At 33.2% G+C, this 17226-nt stretch overlaps 1 protein-coding gene across 1 annotated transcript in view; it reads left to right on the top strand.

Moving 5' to 3' along the window:
* Nucleotides 1-14467, top strand: part of LOC136032606 (DNA repair and recombination protein RAD54-like) — a gene marked incomplete in the record, with an annotated part of 43940 nt that extends 29473 nt beyond the window's left edge. The window contains 4 exon segments of the mRNA XM_065712876.1: nucleotides 1111-1306; nucleotides 2638-2844; nucleotides 7025-7188; nucleotides 10614-14467. Of these exon segments, the coding sequence (XP_065568948.1) occupies nucleotides 1111-1306; nucleotides 2638-2844; nucleotides 7025-7188; nucleotides 10614-10812 (766 nt within the window).
* Nucleotides 14468-17226: the final 2759 nt, after the last annotated feature.

The raw sequence follows: 17226 nt of genomic DNA, 5'->3' as shown, positions 1-17226 counted from the left end.
CAAAATGTGCTTAGACTTTTCAGCCAATAGTTGATCTGGAAAATACGGCATTATACCATAGAACAGGTAACAGTTTCTCCAGAGACTTTTTCAATTAGATGATAGTCAGTTTGTTTTTTATGCTAAGAAGAGAACATGTGGTTTTTGTTTTTATCTAGAGGCGAGTGACTATATCCATCGTAGAGAATGCATGTAGTTAGTAGGTTTTGTTAAAAAATGATGCATTTGATTTGTAGTATGGGAAGTTTGCCAAGTTTTCTGTCCCAGCTCGGTCATTGATTGAAACTTCCCGTTTTTTAGGGGGGGGGGAGAGTGCTAAGCGGTTTTTTGTTTGGGAGAAGGGTACAAACTTTCTTTTCGGCTCTTACAATATATATGTTACTGTGAATTTCCGAAATTGGTGGATGTCGACATCCACCGACGAATGTACAAAATACTTTTTTTCCTCCTTGGATTTGGTCGGCGTTGCTAGTCAACTTTTTTAGTTTCATGCAAGGTTTGACGGTGAAAGGTTAGGTTGGGTTAGATTTTTGACCAGAAAAGCTGATTCGCAAACCTAATCGAATCCAAGCACAGAAAAAGGAATTTTGGACATTCGCCGGTGAATATCGACATCAACCAGATTTCGAACATTCACAGTAACATATACACTTTGTTTTTTTTGTGCCTATTGTCTTGTACAATCTTTGACTAGTTGCGGAACTTTGGAAAAAAAGAGAAAAACTTTCCCAAAACATGTGAGAGAGCCTAATGAAAACTACGCCTTCAAGCTCAACATGTCTGAGAATCATGATACAGCTGTTTCAAATTGCTGCAGAATCAATTCTGAGTTTTGGGAGCATTTTTGTATCTAATTTTTGTATCTATTTTATATTTATTATAAAAAGATACAGCTAGTGGTGGTTTGATTTAAACCAGGGCCTCCTGTCAACTAGGCTTGCAATTCTACAGCCATGATGGTCCTCTGACAGATTCTGTGAGAAAACAATTTTATTAAAATCTCAATGCATTTTTGTTTTGTTTTTCCATTTACTATCACTGTTAACCTATTTTGTCATTTTCAGAGTCTGTTTTCATTCTTATTTATCATAACCTGACTTTGTTTTACAGGCAACTAGTACCTGAATTGTCCGGAAAGCTCTGTGTCCTTGATTGTTTATTGGCGATGATAAAGCGAACAGGAGACAAAGTTGTGCTCGTTTCCAACTACACACAAACTTTAGACTTGTTCCAAAGGCTATGTAGTCTCAGAAACTATCAGTATGTACGACTTGATGGATCAATGACTATAAAGAAAAGAGCAAAGGTAAGTTTCGTCTTTTTTTTACTACTTATTGGTTAATGTTAGTTGGATAATAGATGGCACAAATAATGTTGTCCATAGTTATTTTTTTTATACAAGGACTTGATTTTTTTTTTTTTTAATGGATTTCTTCTATTTAGGTAGTTAGAAAAAAACAATTATTGATACATTTTTTTTATAGAAGAAATCTATAATTAAAAAAAAATATAGATGCATTTTCTTTTTTATAGACATCATCTGTTATTTTTCTTCTATACATGTGTTTAATTTAGATAATTATATTTTTGGTTTGTAGATTCATTTACTTTTCTCTATGGTAAAAAAAAACGTTTTAAATCCATTTGATTATATAAATACTATAAACGTCACAAAGTATTTTGCGGAGGGGCAGAAAAGCGACAGTAAGTCGAAATGGAAGGGAACAAAGACCTATCTACATGTAGAGGAATGGAGGTCTCCTCTGTTGGAAGGACCTATAAACCCCCATCAACTGTCCCCTCGTTGAAAATCTCACTAATTCCACCCCCTCCCCCTAAGATTTATTTCTATGCCCCTAAGGTTAAAATGCAAAATACTTGAGATTGTGAAGTTCGGCGTTATGTTATTTATAAAAATAGATTAATGATATTTGACACCTTAAAAGTCGATATATTCTTGTATGAATCCTCTGCTATATAACTGTAATCATGCTAATGTTCATAGATATCTCTAGAGATATTTATGTGTTGCTTTTTTCTTCAATTTAGCTGAATAATACTATTAGCTATGTAGCCGATTATTTATATTGATTTACTTGTTACGATCTTCAAAAAGTCCTCAGTTATCTGAGCTGCTTAATCTATCTAACAATGATTTACTATCAGTTCAAATGTGGGTTACGAATAGAGTTTCTGGGTAAGTATGCCTTTGAAACGGATTAAAGGGGATTGGTTTAACTTAATTTAGATTCATTTTAATTTTTTTTGAGATGATTCTATTTTGTGAAAAAAAAAAGGTTCAACTGTTCCCTGTCTTGATAACAGTAACGTCTTGTTTGCATTCGGTTGTTTATGTTTAACTTGTTGTATGGTTTCACTAGCTAACTTTTAAAATAATAATAAAGAAAGATTATTTCAGTTCATTTAATCACGCTCATTTGATTATTGATTTTGTGTTTTTTCGTTGTTGTTGTTTAGTAGCACGTTCTCGCAAGCTTATATTTTTGTTGGCTGCTGATTTATTTTTTTTATTTTAATTTCTTTTCTACTACTATTGGAATTGTTTTTTTTTTTTCTTATTTCCTGTTTTGCTCTTTTTTCTTATTCTCTAGTTTACATCCGTTTTATTAATTCTAGATTGTTGAAAAGTTCAATGACCCAATCAGTTCTGATTTCGTTTTCATGTTGAGCAGTAAAGCCGGTGGGTGTGGTCTAAATTTAATTGGTGCTAATAGGCTGGTTATGTTTGATCCAGATTGGAATCCGGCCAATGATGATCAAGCAATGGCTCGTGTTTGGAGGGACGGACAGAAGAAACACTGCTATATTTATCGTCTTTTAGCTGTGAGTCCTTTCAGTCAATTATTAGGTTATTTTCTCCCGTTGAATTTGCACACAATAGGGGAATTCGGCTTAAGAAACCCTCTGAATATTCTCCATCCCTATCTCAATGAAACAAATGCAGTAAAACTTAAATTACTGGGTTTCAAAAAGTGAAAAATGTATTCCAGATTTCTGGAACCTTGTATTAAATAACAACAAATATCAGTAAAATTAAATTGAGACATCCAATACGATTTAGTTTTTTTACGTAATACCTTAAATTAGGTATCCTTTTCCCAGACCACACTGCCTTTCTATGACGGACAAATAAACGTTCAAATGGGGATAATTATTAAATATCACTTACAATAAATCACTTCATAATACGACTTAGATTCCCCATGGGTACCATGTTCATGATTGGCTACAGAGGTTTTGGCTATAATCGGCATTAATTAAACAATGAAGGTTGGTACAGGGGCGTCCATTCGTTAAAATAGGTTGGGGGGGGTAAAATGTATTTATCAAAACCAAGGGGTAATTTTGCCAGTTTTCCGATTCTTTGTAGTGAAAATATCAATAAAAGTATTGTTCAACGAAAATACGAAATCTTCAAATCTAAGGAAGATGGGACAATAAATCTAGAGGGCAATCCCCCCAACTACGTGCCAGGCTGTGTGTTAAGACTTTTTGTTACCAATTAAATAAGGTTTTTGAATGCATCTGATAAATAGTTGTCTTGTGTATCAAAATCAAGAACAATTTTGATGTTAGAAGTTCCAGTCTCAACTACTTCTGTTACCAAGATACGTTGAAATAGGACATTCTTAGAAAATATTGAAGATTATGAGTCTCTTGGGCACCAATAAAAAAGGGATAATAGATTGAACTAGCACATAGGACTGGCTGGGTTGAAGGGCTTGGTGTGTCCCTTAGGCCCTATTTGACACAATAATCCGTTTGATTGTCAGTTTAATCCTCAGTTTGACAAGAATGTGACAAAAGTCCTTTTGAAGCAGTGAAGCCGTGCTGATTTTATTTGACAAAAGAATATGACAGCGTGTTTATATGAATTGAACAGTAGTCCAATTGGCGTTTCACTGGCATTTTTAACTTTTTCACTGGCTAATCTGTAAAAGAGATTTTTTTTTTTTTTTTACTAGTCTCGAAAAAAAAAAACACTATTGGAACTACACGATCTAAAGAATTTGATGAATTAAAGTGAATTACAATCATACACTATGAAGTCGGTTACATGATTGTTCTTTGGTTTTTTCTTTTTTTGTTATCATATTTTAGTTGTTTAAGCAAATTATCCTAAATGGATCAAGCCTATGGTCCTGCTGAAATTTTCTTACAGTGTTGACAACTAATTTTTTTTTGAAGTATTTAAAATATGGCAAAAATATTCATTATATATTGAAGCCAAACTTATTACACTCAAGAATGAGCTTATAAAGGGACTTTAAGGGACCTGTGCATATCTTTCTTCACCTGTGACTTGAATTTGCTCTTTTTATGATGATGATGACATTGAGCTGCTACGAATCAAAAATCGATTGTTGCCTTTTATGTTAATTTTTAAAAAATTTTGTACCTGGTTTGAGATTGGAAGTTTTCCTTGACTATTTGTCTGTTTGAACGAACTGGATAATATGACTTCTAAAATTTATACTTTTTAAGTTAACTGAAGCAATTCACAGTTTATGCGCCAAGGAGTGAGTCGTGTGGTTGTTCTACAGAAAATTGAAGTTTTATATATTGTTTACTGTGGTCATTCATTGATGCAATGGCTTTTTATTCTTCGGCTTTTTTTTCTTTTTCTGCTATTTAAATTACCACCATGTTCTTGAGAGGTAAGATAGTTTAATCTTATTCGTGTATAGACGTATCATAATTGGATCATATCGTCTCATCACATGACTTTTGTTAGTAATATCATCAGGTAGCCATAAATTATCATCGGTTATTTGCTGTTTTTAGGTTTTTAGAAGTAATTGGCTCGTTGAATCGTCTCTATTTTTGTGCATGGGATCAAGAACATCTTCTTTGGATGAAATTAAAATGGAATGGCGGTTAAGTTAGTGCAACAATTCTAAGATTAAAAATCTGTACGTACACTTCCCAATGGCAAATCGCTCTTGAATTTTAGCAAGCCTAATAGTTTTCTCATGGCTCCTCACAGATTTTTTACCCCCCCCCCTAGACTTTTAGCCCCCTAGATTTAAAAGAAAATCCCTTCTGGAAATCTCCTTGAAATATGTCCTTTTTTTATGTTTTCATTTAAAAAAAAAATCCACCAAAAAAAATCCCCCGTCCTCTGGATTTTGAAAAAGACGTTAAGCAAACTTAATGTCAAAATATTGGCTAGCTATTGTAAGTATTTCCCTATGTTAACTTTAATATTAGATATATAACCTTAATTGTGATATAATACTTCCCCCACTCCCTATTTGTTTAAAAAACAAATTCTATTTTTTGGAAGACCAGAACAATTCAGTATACATGAACTTTTTAATGGTCAAAAGACTGCCAAATTAAACTATAATTAAATTCTCCGGCTATACAACCAATAGTTGTTCTCAGAGAAATAAAAGAAAACTAAACACATACCATCAAAGAGATCCTGATTGAAAACGTCTCTTGAAAAACAAATTAAAACAAATAGCTATTGGTCCTATAGCCAGAATATTTGAGCGTTTCGAAACATCTACTTTTCATTATCTTGATACAGCTCTACAGTTTTTATTGAACAGTTTGGTTCATAAATGACGGAAAGGCAGTGCGGTTGTCATTACAGCCTTTTCTTAGAAATGCGGAAGCCTTCGGGGTTTTATATTTTTTTTTTGGGGGGGGGGGGGTATTAATGAAATGTGATCACCAATAAATTACGAAATCATTAGTTGCTTGATAAAATAATTAATCTCGTGTGAATGTCGTGTGCTAATTTACTTGTAATGCTATTTGCCTACTAAATAGGGCAATTGTCTCAAAAGTTTTTCCTGGATGTTTTTGAGCAAGACATTAAAGACTTGTAAATTGAGATATTTGGGCCAAACACGTTCTGTTTAAACTATTAGATTCCCAAATTTCCTTTTCACTTCTAACTGTTTAGAGTGTGCTCATCTGTTTCTTTTTAATTTTAATTATAATCAAAATTTTAAAGCTTTAATTCACTTAGCGACGTCGCTTGGACGTTTTTCTCTGCATAATTTGATGCCTTCTTTCAGAAATTCGCTTAACGGTCCTAAGTTATAATAAAAAAACAACTCTTTTGTTGTTGCTAATTTCAATAAGAAGTACCCAGAAATAGAAGAAAATTCAGTATTTTTGGGGAGCCAGGTCCCCGTACCCCTATGTACGTTCCTGCATCTCTTGATTTGTAGGCTTTGGCAAAGTGGTCCCAAAGATTTAAGACTTTTTCAATTTAGGACCCTTATGTTATAAATTTTTATGACTTACAAGTTGGTAAAGAGTGGAATTGATTGCTGAAAAGCGCTGTTGAGACCCTACTTTTGGCTTCGGATCCATTCCTGAAAGTTTCATCCACCTAGCACATGAATTCCCAACCTCATGCAGAGTTTATATTGGGTGTAGAAAAGTGGTCGAGGATGGAACTAAATAAAACCTTCTCAGGCCTTAAGTCGTAAACATGTTCCTGAAATTTTGACTCACCCCGTTTTGATCCAATTTTTCAATTCGTTCTAATTTTATTCATATTCTTTTTTTTTCTTTTTTTTTTTGCAAACCATGCAGTTGAAGGAAGTACTTTATACTTTATAAATTTAATGTAAACTTTGATATCCAAAATTTAATTTGTTTGAGAAACATAATGCCTGAGAAGTGCAATCCCCTCCCCCCATTCCTCCACGAAAAAAAAGAGAAGAAAAAGAGTTACGATCTTGATATATTTCATCTGAGAATTTAGTATATATAAGAAACCCATTAGCAAAATAGCAAGCTTTCCTATTTTTGTTATGTTTAACTGTTCTAGAAGCATTTCACGTCTTTTCTTCATGGGAGACTCTATAGATGGCGGTAGTTTTGATTGGACTGTATTTAATATTTCAGTGAGGAATCATCCAGTTCTATATTTTAAAGTCCATGTATTTTATAGTTAGAAACATAATTTTGCAGTAAGGGTGCTCAACTTTTCAAATTTGTTCTTTGCAAATACTTCACGCTATCTTTTGATTTATAGACTGGAACTATAGAAGAGAAGATGTTTCAGCGACAAGCCCATAAGAAAGCATTAAGCTCGTGTGTTGTTGATCAAGAAGAAGATGTTGAAAGACATTTCAGCTTAGCCGAATTGAGAGAATTATTCAAGCTTGATGAGCAGACTACAAGTGATACTCATGATAGGTAACTGTTTTTCCCTCGCTGATAAAGAAATATATGAAACTAGAATATATAAGACAAAAAATCTATTATAGGGCGTAAAAAGCTGAAAAGATGAGGTTTTTTTCGGCCAAACGACTAAGGCTAAACAGAAAGCAGGTCGTCCGCGGTCGGGATAGGAGGATATCGTAAAGAAAGATTTAAGGGAAATGGGAACTTCCTGTGTGGGTGTAAAGAAGATGGCTTTGAATAGATTAGGATAGAGGAGGAGCGTGCGTAGCAGTGTTGGCCTCAGGCGGCTTGATGCTGCGGTGAGATGTTAGTAGTAGTAGTAGATTACGTATTATTCTTGTAATGTATCCGAAGGATGGGACTTACATAGAATTTATTTTTGGGGGTGGGGGGAGTGGGCAAAAATAGATAAACTATTTGATAATTTCAACAAGAGGTGCCAGAAACACGGGAAAATTTAGAATTTCGGGGCTACGGTCCCCGAGAGGATATGTGTTTATCTTCTACTATACTCCCAATTATTATTTCCTGCAATAAGAGGGGAACGGTCATCCATCAGGACCCATGTTGTAGGCTTAGTTCAAAGATATTCTTCAAGAAGAAGAGAAATTTGGGGTTGATTGTTCCTCCTTGATTTCTCATTTAACAGAAGGACCTCTCATTGAAATTAGATAGAAAATTCCATCTTTCGTTCCATTTTTTGCTTGATCAGTAAATTATAAGTGATTCTCATGACAGATAAGTTCGGTTTTAATTTTTGGTTATTTGCGGTAAGTTCGGGTCTTGAAAAAGTCTTCATTTATTATAATTGCCTTGCGCCTATGTAAAAATGATTAAGGATTTAATAATGCGTCGAAAAATTGGATTGCTGTTGGCAAGTAAACCGGAAGGACTGCACCAAGTTTTGTATAATTGACGTAAATTGGTTTTAACAGTTCAATTAAGATTACGGTTTTGACGAAGCTGCTTGGAAATTTGAAGATCTTCTTTCATATCCAAATTTGATTCAATGTTTCTTTTAAAAACGTCCAGTCTCTTTTTATATTTAGAATGAAACCAAAATCGAACAGAGATTACAATAAATGACTGAGTCAGACTCAAAACGACCAAAAATAACAAAAGTAGTGCTGACAACCCCCATGCATTCTCAAGACCAGAACATAATTTACACTTTACTGAAACGAAATACATCTTAAATGTTTTCAAAATTTTGAGATAGCCACTTTTGTTCAGTGTAGTTGAAAGGTCTAGAAATTATATCTTTGACAACCCCCATACCTTCTCAAGACCAAACCATAATTTGTACTTTACTGAAAAAAAATTAGCTGTGGATTTTCAGTTTAGTATACATATACTGATCTATATTCCTGAAAGTTTTAATAACGTATAATTTCTTAAAGTTAAAAAAGTTAAAACATTTTAAATGTATTTGTTTTTGTAAATCATACAATAAATAACCGAGTTTAACTCAAAACGAGCAAAAATTGACATAAGTAAAACTGACAAATCCCCATGCATTCTCAAGACAAGAACATAATTTGCACTTTATTGAAACGAAATGCATCTTAAATATTTTCACTGTTTTAACTTAATAATTAAATAATTCTTGAAACTCTAAGGAAAAATATCAGCCTATGTATATTACACTGACAATCCAAGGTCATTTGGTTTATTTTTTTTAGTAAAGTGCAAATTATGTTCTGGTCTTGAGAAGTCATGGGAGTTTTCAGCACTACTCATGTTAATTTTTGCTCGTTTTGAGTTTGACTCGGTCATTTATTGTAATTAATGTTCGTTTATGGTTTCATTTATTTATTGATGGTGATTTGGGGTTGGATTTAGGCTTTTCCCCCTACGTTTTTGAGAATTGTCTCCGTTTTTTGGGCCGATTATATGCTCCCAGTTCAATTAATCAAAACATTTAGGAGTTCCAGCATGTCCTGTTGGAATAATTTTGCATCTTATTAATTTAGAGTGAAAATCATTACAGTTATTACAATTATTACAGGACAATATTACCTGGAGAAATGACTGGAACCAGTTATAGAATAAATAAGTCAGTTTCATCAGTTATTATTTTGTTTCTTTGTGTACTTACCGTATTTTATATTCTCTACTGTTTTTGCTTATTATTTTGGAAAATATTAGTAATCATCGATTGTCATCAAAGTACTTCGTTAAGAACCTCGTTTTTACGTGTATTTTTATTAAGTTTTGTATCAGGTTCTCTCCCCCCTCCCTGTCCTAAAAAAGACATCCATCGTGATCTTTTTTGCGAGATTTTCAGTTAATTTAATATATAGTATTAGAAATTCACAATACAATAATAATAATAATAATTTATTTGAAAATCCATCATACAAAAAAAAGGAAGACAGAGCATAAACAAAAGAAAAAAGAAAAGTAGCCAAATACAAACAAATACAGAACACATCAAATACTTCAATAAATTACTGTGATAGTACGGAAGACCAAAGAGAAAAAAAGAGGAAAGGCACTCTAAGAAGAAAAAAAAACGTCTTGCTACCACACCTTGACGTGTATTTAACGATGGAAGAATTAAGACATAAGAAAAAAGGTGGAACTGCCCTGCCATGTCGCCTTTCTTCATGCTCGGAAGTATCTCAGATGGCAATTGTTTTGGAGAGGGGTGTGAAAAACTTGGTGCCCTGTGCTGATAGATTTCTCAGTTTGAATTGGAACTATGAAAAGAAATGTCGTTCAAATGTACTTCATAGAAAACTTTTTTTTAATCCCAGGCGTAAATAATAATCTGGATAACCAATTTTTGGGCTAGTAACAATTCAAGATTATACATATATTATCATAAAAGTAAAAATGAATAAAAACTGAATAAATAGTACTTACATTGTTGACATTATTCTACCCAGCCTTGGCAGATTTTAGGGCTTTGAATCCATGAATTATGACCACAACTTCATTCTTGAATAAGAATTTATACTTAAATATCGAAATTTTCTGATTAATAAATGCAACTTCTTAGTGTGCGATCCACCCCATAGATTTGGTGTTACATATTTTGCAGGGGGGGGGGGGTCCAAGAACCCCAAATCGGTCACGCTTTTGGTTTTATCTCTATAGTGTCGGGGGTACCACCCTCAAAACCATATTCCTCTAGCTCTTTTTTTTACATCCCACTTCCTCTCACTGGCACTAACTTTCAAAAAACAAAACTACTTTTGAAACATTTTAAAATTCCAAGTGCCACCTTCACCTTATCTTTTCCATTAATTGGCTGCCAAAAAAATGGTATAATTGTACTTTTGGCTCTAACTAGGTCACCTCTAGCTCCTGGGATTTGAAAAATTTTTGGTTTATATTTTCTTTTTGAGATATTGTGTTAATGTTTTTTTTTGTTAATAAAATAATTTGCATCAAATATATAAACAAAGTTGAAATTGTTTCTTTTTTTCCAGGTTGAAGTGTAAAAGATGTACTCTAGGTATCCAAGTTCGATCTCCACCAGAATCTGCAACTTGTAACTCAGATTTATCTCAATGGCACCATGCTTCTGATAAAAAGACTATCCCCGATCTTGCCCTAAAGACAGCCTGGGCATCTGGCGTCAGTTTTGTTTTTCATCAAAAGTCGCACGAGATGACAGTTGTACCATGAAGTTTACTCAACCCTTCCATTTAGTGTTTAGGTATTGACGAATAGCGGTTAGTTAAATTTAAACATTGCCATTGTCATTTAATTAATAACTAACGCATAAAAAGTAAATATAATTCTAGTTATTTATTTTTAGAATCATGTCACTTAATTAATTTATTTTAAAACTCAGTTAATTTCTTGGGAGTATATAATGACTGGTATCCTATTTTAGGATTCTCGTATGTGTGTGGAGAGGGGGGGGGGAGAATACATTCTATTTTCTCGTTCTTACTTTCTTGTAAAAAAAAAAAAGTCCAACTTTTTTCTTATACAAGATCTTTAAAAAAAAACTGTCCTTTTATTTCTGGAAATTACTTCTCATAAATAAATTGGATACCTGCAACCGGTCTGTTAAACGTACAGCAAAATTCTGCAGAATTATTATGGTATATTTTTTGAATTTCCACCGTTTCTAAATTTTCAAAAAGACGAAATGGTTAATGATTGTAACCATTTGTATTTATTGAATTGAAAACAATGGCTAGATGAATAGGAAAATCACTTTTCCTTTAATTATTTAGTTTGTGACGTAAAAAGTAAATCTACATTGGAGTATTTGAGACCAAATCGTTTTATGATCACTGGAAAATTCTTGGTGCTGTGGGAATAATTATGACATTGGGTTCTAGGGACTTTTAGGAGGAGGGCAGTGTTTGTGCTATGGTCATGACTATTTTGCCATTTCATTTAAAGCGTTAGAGGCTTTGACGATATAGCAAATTTCATATTAAAAATATAACTCTACGTTGTTATATTTTTCAAAAATCTATATTTAAAATAAATTTGGGACCTTGTTAAATAAAAAAAATTTATATGACAAAAATTTGTTACTGATGCTGGTATGTTTTTCTATTATTATCATAGTCGTAGTATAAGCTTTTGGCCTAGATTTTGCAAAAATTTTAACAAAACACCTTCTTTTCCGAATTATTTTCATACAATACCTTAATGTTCGATAAAGTCTAGAGGCAACCTGACGCCTAGGATCTGAGGCACATCTCTTACTGATCTCCGAGGGGCTGTGTCGTCGGTGTAACTGTAGTTACGTACCTGGGAATGATTCAAAATGTGACTTCTAAGTTATTAAGTTGCACACGGATTGCCTGTTAGACCTAAAAATCATAGAAGATACTTTTCTCGGAAAATCAATTATATTTCTACAAGAGCCTTCTAATTTATCTTTATCTTCTATTCACATTGGCTGAGTCATAATTACCTAATAGAATGTTGGAGGGAATAGCCATGACTAGGACAAAAATATGTTCAAAAGTTTGAGATCAAAGGCTATATGACGTGATCTTTTGGGTTGTATGTTAAAATAAAGTTTCAAAATTTCGGTGCTGCTCTATTATTTTAGAGATATTTTCCTTTTTTTCAGCCCTAAAAAAAAAAAAAAAAAAAAAAAAAAACAGCAATAACATACCTCGCAATATTCAATTTCTGCTCCCCCCGTAAAAGTCTTTTGCTTGTAACCTTAATCGGTAACATTGACTAGAATAAAAACTTGTCATTATGAATTTGAAAAAAAACAAACTACTAAACCTGTCAGTTTATCAAATAGACTGCCAGAAATTGTATATTTTGTCAATCCAGTTGGGGGAACTTCATGGAGGGAGTAAATGATGTATATAAAATTTCAATAATTTATATAAAATAAAATACAAAGTCTTTGAGGGAAGAAGGGCCTGTGTAGCTGTGTCGGCCTCAGGTGGCTTGCTGCTGCGAGTAGCAATGGATAAATTGAGCAGAAAGCAATGGCACGTCGCCTTGCGCCTTATTGAAGTGAACTAGTGTGCTGGGACCTAATGTCGTAGAGGACCTTTGCCTTATGTCATTTCAAACTGTCATAAAGTTCAATTGTCGACGCCTTATGTCATCCATGTCTCGCGAGGATCTTTATCCTTTTTTTATCCATAAATTTTAATAGCTTCATTGAACTAACCCTGATCAGTTCAGTGCTACCAACAGGTTAATTAGGATTAGTACTTTCATGCCCAAACCATCGTCAACAATTGCAAAGTGTTTAGATTGTATGTCTACACCCCACTCCAAATAATATAAATACAACCTTTTTTATTAGAGAGAGAGAGAATGATTGTTTTTTAAAGCTACTTTTGTTAAATTTATTTTCGTCAAGCGAATTAAAACCGAAGGTTCGGTCCAATTAGCAAGCAATAGATAATCTGCCCGAACAAGGGTGTCAATACTCCTTTTTATCTGTTATAGCTATTGGTACCCGTTTTTCTTGATTATCTTTAATATCCCTTGCTATTCTATTCTTTCGCTAAAATATTTTCTTAAGCAAAAGCCAACAGAGTCATATTTGAAATTTTATTGAAAGGGGTTTATTTTTAGACCCTGGGACTGCCTGGGACCGCCTTTTGAAAAATAATCCTAATTAAAAAATAATATGGGTAATGATGCCATAATTTGTCATGATGGTTCATCCTAGCTAGTAGAACTTTCAAAAGCGTACCCGGTATTTTTGGTCGAGGGGGGGGGGAGAGATCCCTGAGCGTTACGAAAAAAATCTTTAAAAATCGCATCCAAAATTGTTTATATGCATTTTTGTTATTAATCGGATGTTTTACGAATCAGACAAGACTTTCGGAAGGGGGGTTAGGTCAAATCCAGTTATACCCCTCTTCCCTTGAGTGCGGCTTCAGTAAATTGGTGTGATTTTTCATAATATTCGGCTTCATTCAAAAACATTTCGCTACTCTGAATGGTAGGATTTTCATTAAGAATTTTTGACTTTTAGGGTGTGTTTCCCCCTTTTTTGGAAAATACGGCTAATATTCTCTGGCTCGTAACTTTTGATGGGTAAATTTGATGAAACTTATATATATATTTCAAATCGCGTAAATATCCGATTCATTTGATGTATATATTGGTATCAAAATTCCGTTTTTAGAATTTTGGTTACTATTGAGCCGGATCGCTCCTTACTACAGTTCGTTACCATGAACTGTTTGATATACGGTAGAAAATGAATGGAAATGCCACTTTCCTATTGCAAATCCTATTCCACTTTCCTATTTCCTACCATATGAAAATCCTACCAACTCTGAATCGAAACAAGAAATTTTCACCAGGTAGTGGCCCAGTGGATTGGTCTCTGCTTGGCAATATGAGGCACAGGGTAGGATCACAGTTGTGTCCCCTCATTATAAAATAAAAAAAGAAAGATGTTGGTGATGCTAATAATAATTATTTGACTTTGTGAATGGCTACATGATGCTCTGGACTTTGATGTGTATGACCTGACATTCTATTTTTTCCTTGTTGAAATATAAATTATATGGGATATTTTTTTTTTCTTTGAGGTATTAACAAAATTAGATTGTAGCTGCACAGTTCCACATGAATTTTAAGTAATCATAGTTTTATTCTTATTTTTCTGTAAATCAGCCTAAAGGATATTTGTGAAATACGTTGCCTAACATATTGTTTTAGGAGATTTATTTTCTGTCTTTTATATAATCGGTAGGACTATGTTCATGGCGCATAAAGTTGTACAAGTTAAGTGTTCTGTTCTGTTTTTTTAGTGTCTGTCAAAAAAAAATTTGCAAAAATTTTTGTTATGAATTTTTCTAAAATATACATTTGGAATTTATTATTCTTTACTTCGCTTGTCAACCTTATTTTTACCAACATTTTTGTAATTTCCATTTTAGTAAAATATAAACCATGCAAAAGTTCACAATTTCAACTATTTTTAAATTGTAAGGCAGTGTAGCTAATTGTAAAGCAGAAACTGGTAATGGTAATAGTAAATGATAATACCATGTTATGGTAAACTCCGTTAGTTCATTAATGGTAAACTCAGCAAAATTCATACTGGAAAATCTAAGGTTTTCGCATTTTGGTTTTTGAACTACTTAGTCTATGGACGAGATCGCCGTTATCAAAAATATACATATGAGCTTATTGCAGTATTACTTTTTTCTGTAAATCATTGAATGAATCTGATAATAGTATTAACCAATTATGTAATCAGTAAAAATTATTCTACCTTGATTGTGTAAATTTACCCAAATGGTATAGAGGGTTTAATAATAAAGTGAATCCACAGCCTTTCCAATGTTCCCCCTCCCCTTCTAGATTCACCACCAGCTTTTTAGTAACGAGGTGGTTGTTGTTTATACCTTCATAAATGTAATTGATTAAAGACGTGTTTCTTTTTCGTTAATCATTGCTAGGCTAATGCTCGAATTATGTAATTAGGTGACAATGCTTCTGTGCGGTTCTTTAAATTCACTCAAATAGTTTGTGCTGCTCAATATGAAACTGAGTAGAGTGCCGAAAATAAGCTTTTGAGTCATAGGTCACCTACGACTAAAATACGGGATTCTCGCTGTCACTTGTCTTCCAACCACAGATTAATGTAAACTTTTTTCCAGTTTTTTTTCCCTGGTAACTATTTTTGCTTTAATTACGTTGTTACAAAATTCAGTAACAACCAGTTGTGTTCGATTGCCCATACCCTCTAAAATACACAGGGTAAATTGATTTTCTTAAAAGTACTGTAGACCTTTGAGAAATTACTTTTTAAGAAAATTAAGTAACTGGAGAGTTTTGAGCAATAGCTGAAAACAACATTATTTAAAAAATTTACGGTGATTTGAAAATTTCTAATATTTTTCCAATACTTTGTTGGAATATACCACTAAACACATGAATTAGAATTTAGTTCATGTATTTTCTGAGCAAGATAAGCTTTCAGCGATGTCGAGATATTACTGCTTTAAAATATAAAAAACGGTCTTGATTTACTTTGATTCTTGACTCTCCTAACATTTTTTTGAAATTCTATGCAAATACCAGTGCAAAGTTTTATTAATAGTATAATACTGCAACCGAACAGAGAATGTTACCAAATAGTCCAACAGAATCGTTCAGGGGCCGGGAATCAATAACCCGCGGATTATTGTTGTATAGAAATAAATTATAAAATGTAAACGTGAAAGGAATATAGTGCAAAAAATTTAAAGTGGATACTAAGAATAATATTTTGTTTCGTTGATAAAGTTGCGGTAGCGATAATAGGTGGAATCCAGTGGTATTCTTCAAAAAAAAAATTATTAAGCACGTGGCGTATGTCGTTTTTTCAGTTTTAGATTTTGTTATTAAGCACGTGACGTGTGTCATTTTCTCAGTCTCAGATTATTTCAAAACATTAAGATGAGTTACCATGGACAAACAAAACAAAAAAGAGGTTACTTCAAGTTATGAGGATGAGAGTGAAATGACAAATCAAGGCAAATCTGAATATATTGCTGAACATGTATTAAATTTTGGAATGCAAAATAAGTTTTTAAAGGGTTTAATTATCATTAATGATGCTTATTTGTTAAATTGTCTGATAAAAACAAATTATTGAAAACATCAAATACATGCTATGGCCAGCTACTATAGTTCAGCGTTGCGTTGAAAATGTGGCCAAAAATACTAAAGATGTGGACATCTGGTCTAGTTTTACGAGAAACTGAAGTCGTTTTCTATAATCGTTTCTTCGAATTACTTATATAGGGGGAAGAACATGTTAGTAGAGGGAAGGTACAAAGTTACAAAAAAATTAACGAACTATACATAATCGCCAACATTACCACAAAGCAGATTGAACTCAGATCCTCCAATTCTATAAGAGAGTCCAATTCCCAATATGCTATCTTAACTATTCATTTGTTATTCATAGCTAGATTTGGTTTTATTATAGAGCTGGTGACATAGAAAATAGAACAAAAAAGGTAGTGGTGGAACAAAATTTTTCCTTGGGGGAGGAGGATGGTGTTGACTTCTTGGAGTGCATTATTTTACCTACAAAATTATTTCGAGACTTGCTATCAACAAGCCTTTCCCTTTGTGGAGGTATCAGCTACCGCTACTGGCAATAACTTTTCGTACCAAAAATTCACCTAAATCCAACACAGTTCAAAGCCATGGTGGTTTCTTGTCTATATTTACCTCCTCAAGGGAGAAGGCCTTGCGACGCACAAATTTGGACTGTGGTCTCCAGAAGCCCTATTTTGGGGTTACATTTATTTTGATTTTTCAAAGATAAGTAGAGTGGTTTGAAATCGTTAAGTGAGGAGAATTAAAGTTGTACACATTTTTTATGCACGTCTAAGTCAATCCTTATAGATTTTTTTTTACATATATTGTAGTTAACAGCATAAGAAACACTAGTCTGATTTTTCTGTGAACGAAGTAGAAAAGAAAATTCGTATATTAAAGTGACATAACCCATTTGTAATATATAACTTGATTCATTTGTAAAGCCAAAGGACCAAGCTGCTTCCAATTTTGCTCAAGCAACGATAAGGTCATCAAAAGGCTCGTGAAGCTGGCTAATTAAAGCAAAAACAGTTAATG

Source organism: Artemia franciscana, chromosome 11 (genome assembly GCF_032884065.1).
Source record: "Artemia franciscana chromosome 11, ASM3288406v1, whole genome shotgun sequence".
Classification (NCBI taxonomy): domain Eukaryota; kingdom Metazoa; phylum Arthropoda; class Branchiopoda; order Anostraca; family Artemiidae; genus Artemia; species Artemia franciscana.
Note: the sequence above shows the minus strand (reverse complement) of the source record. Positions and strands in the feature narration are given on the sequence as shown.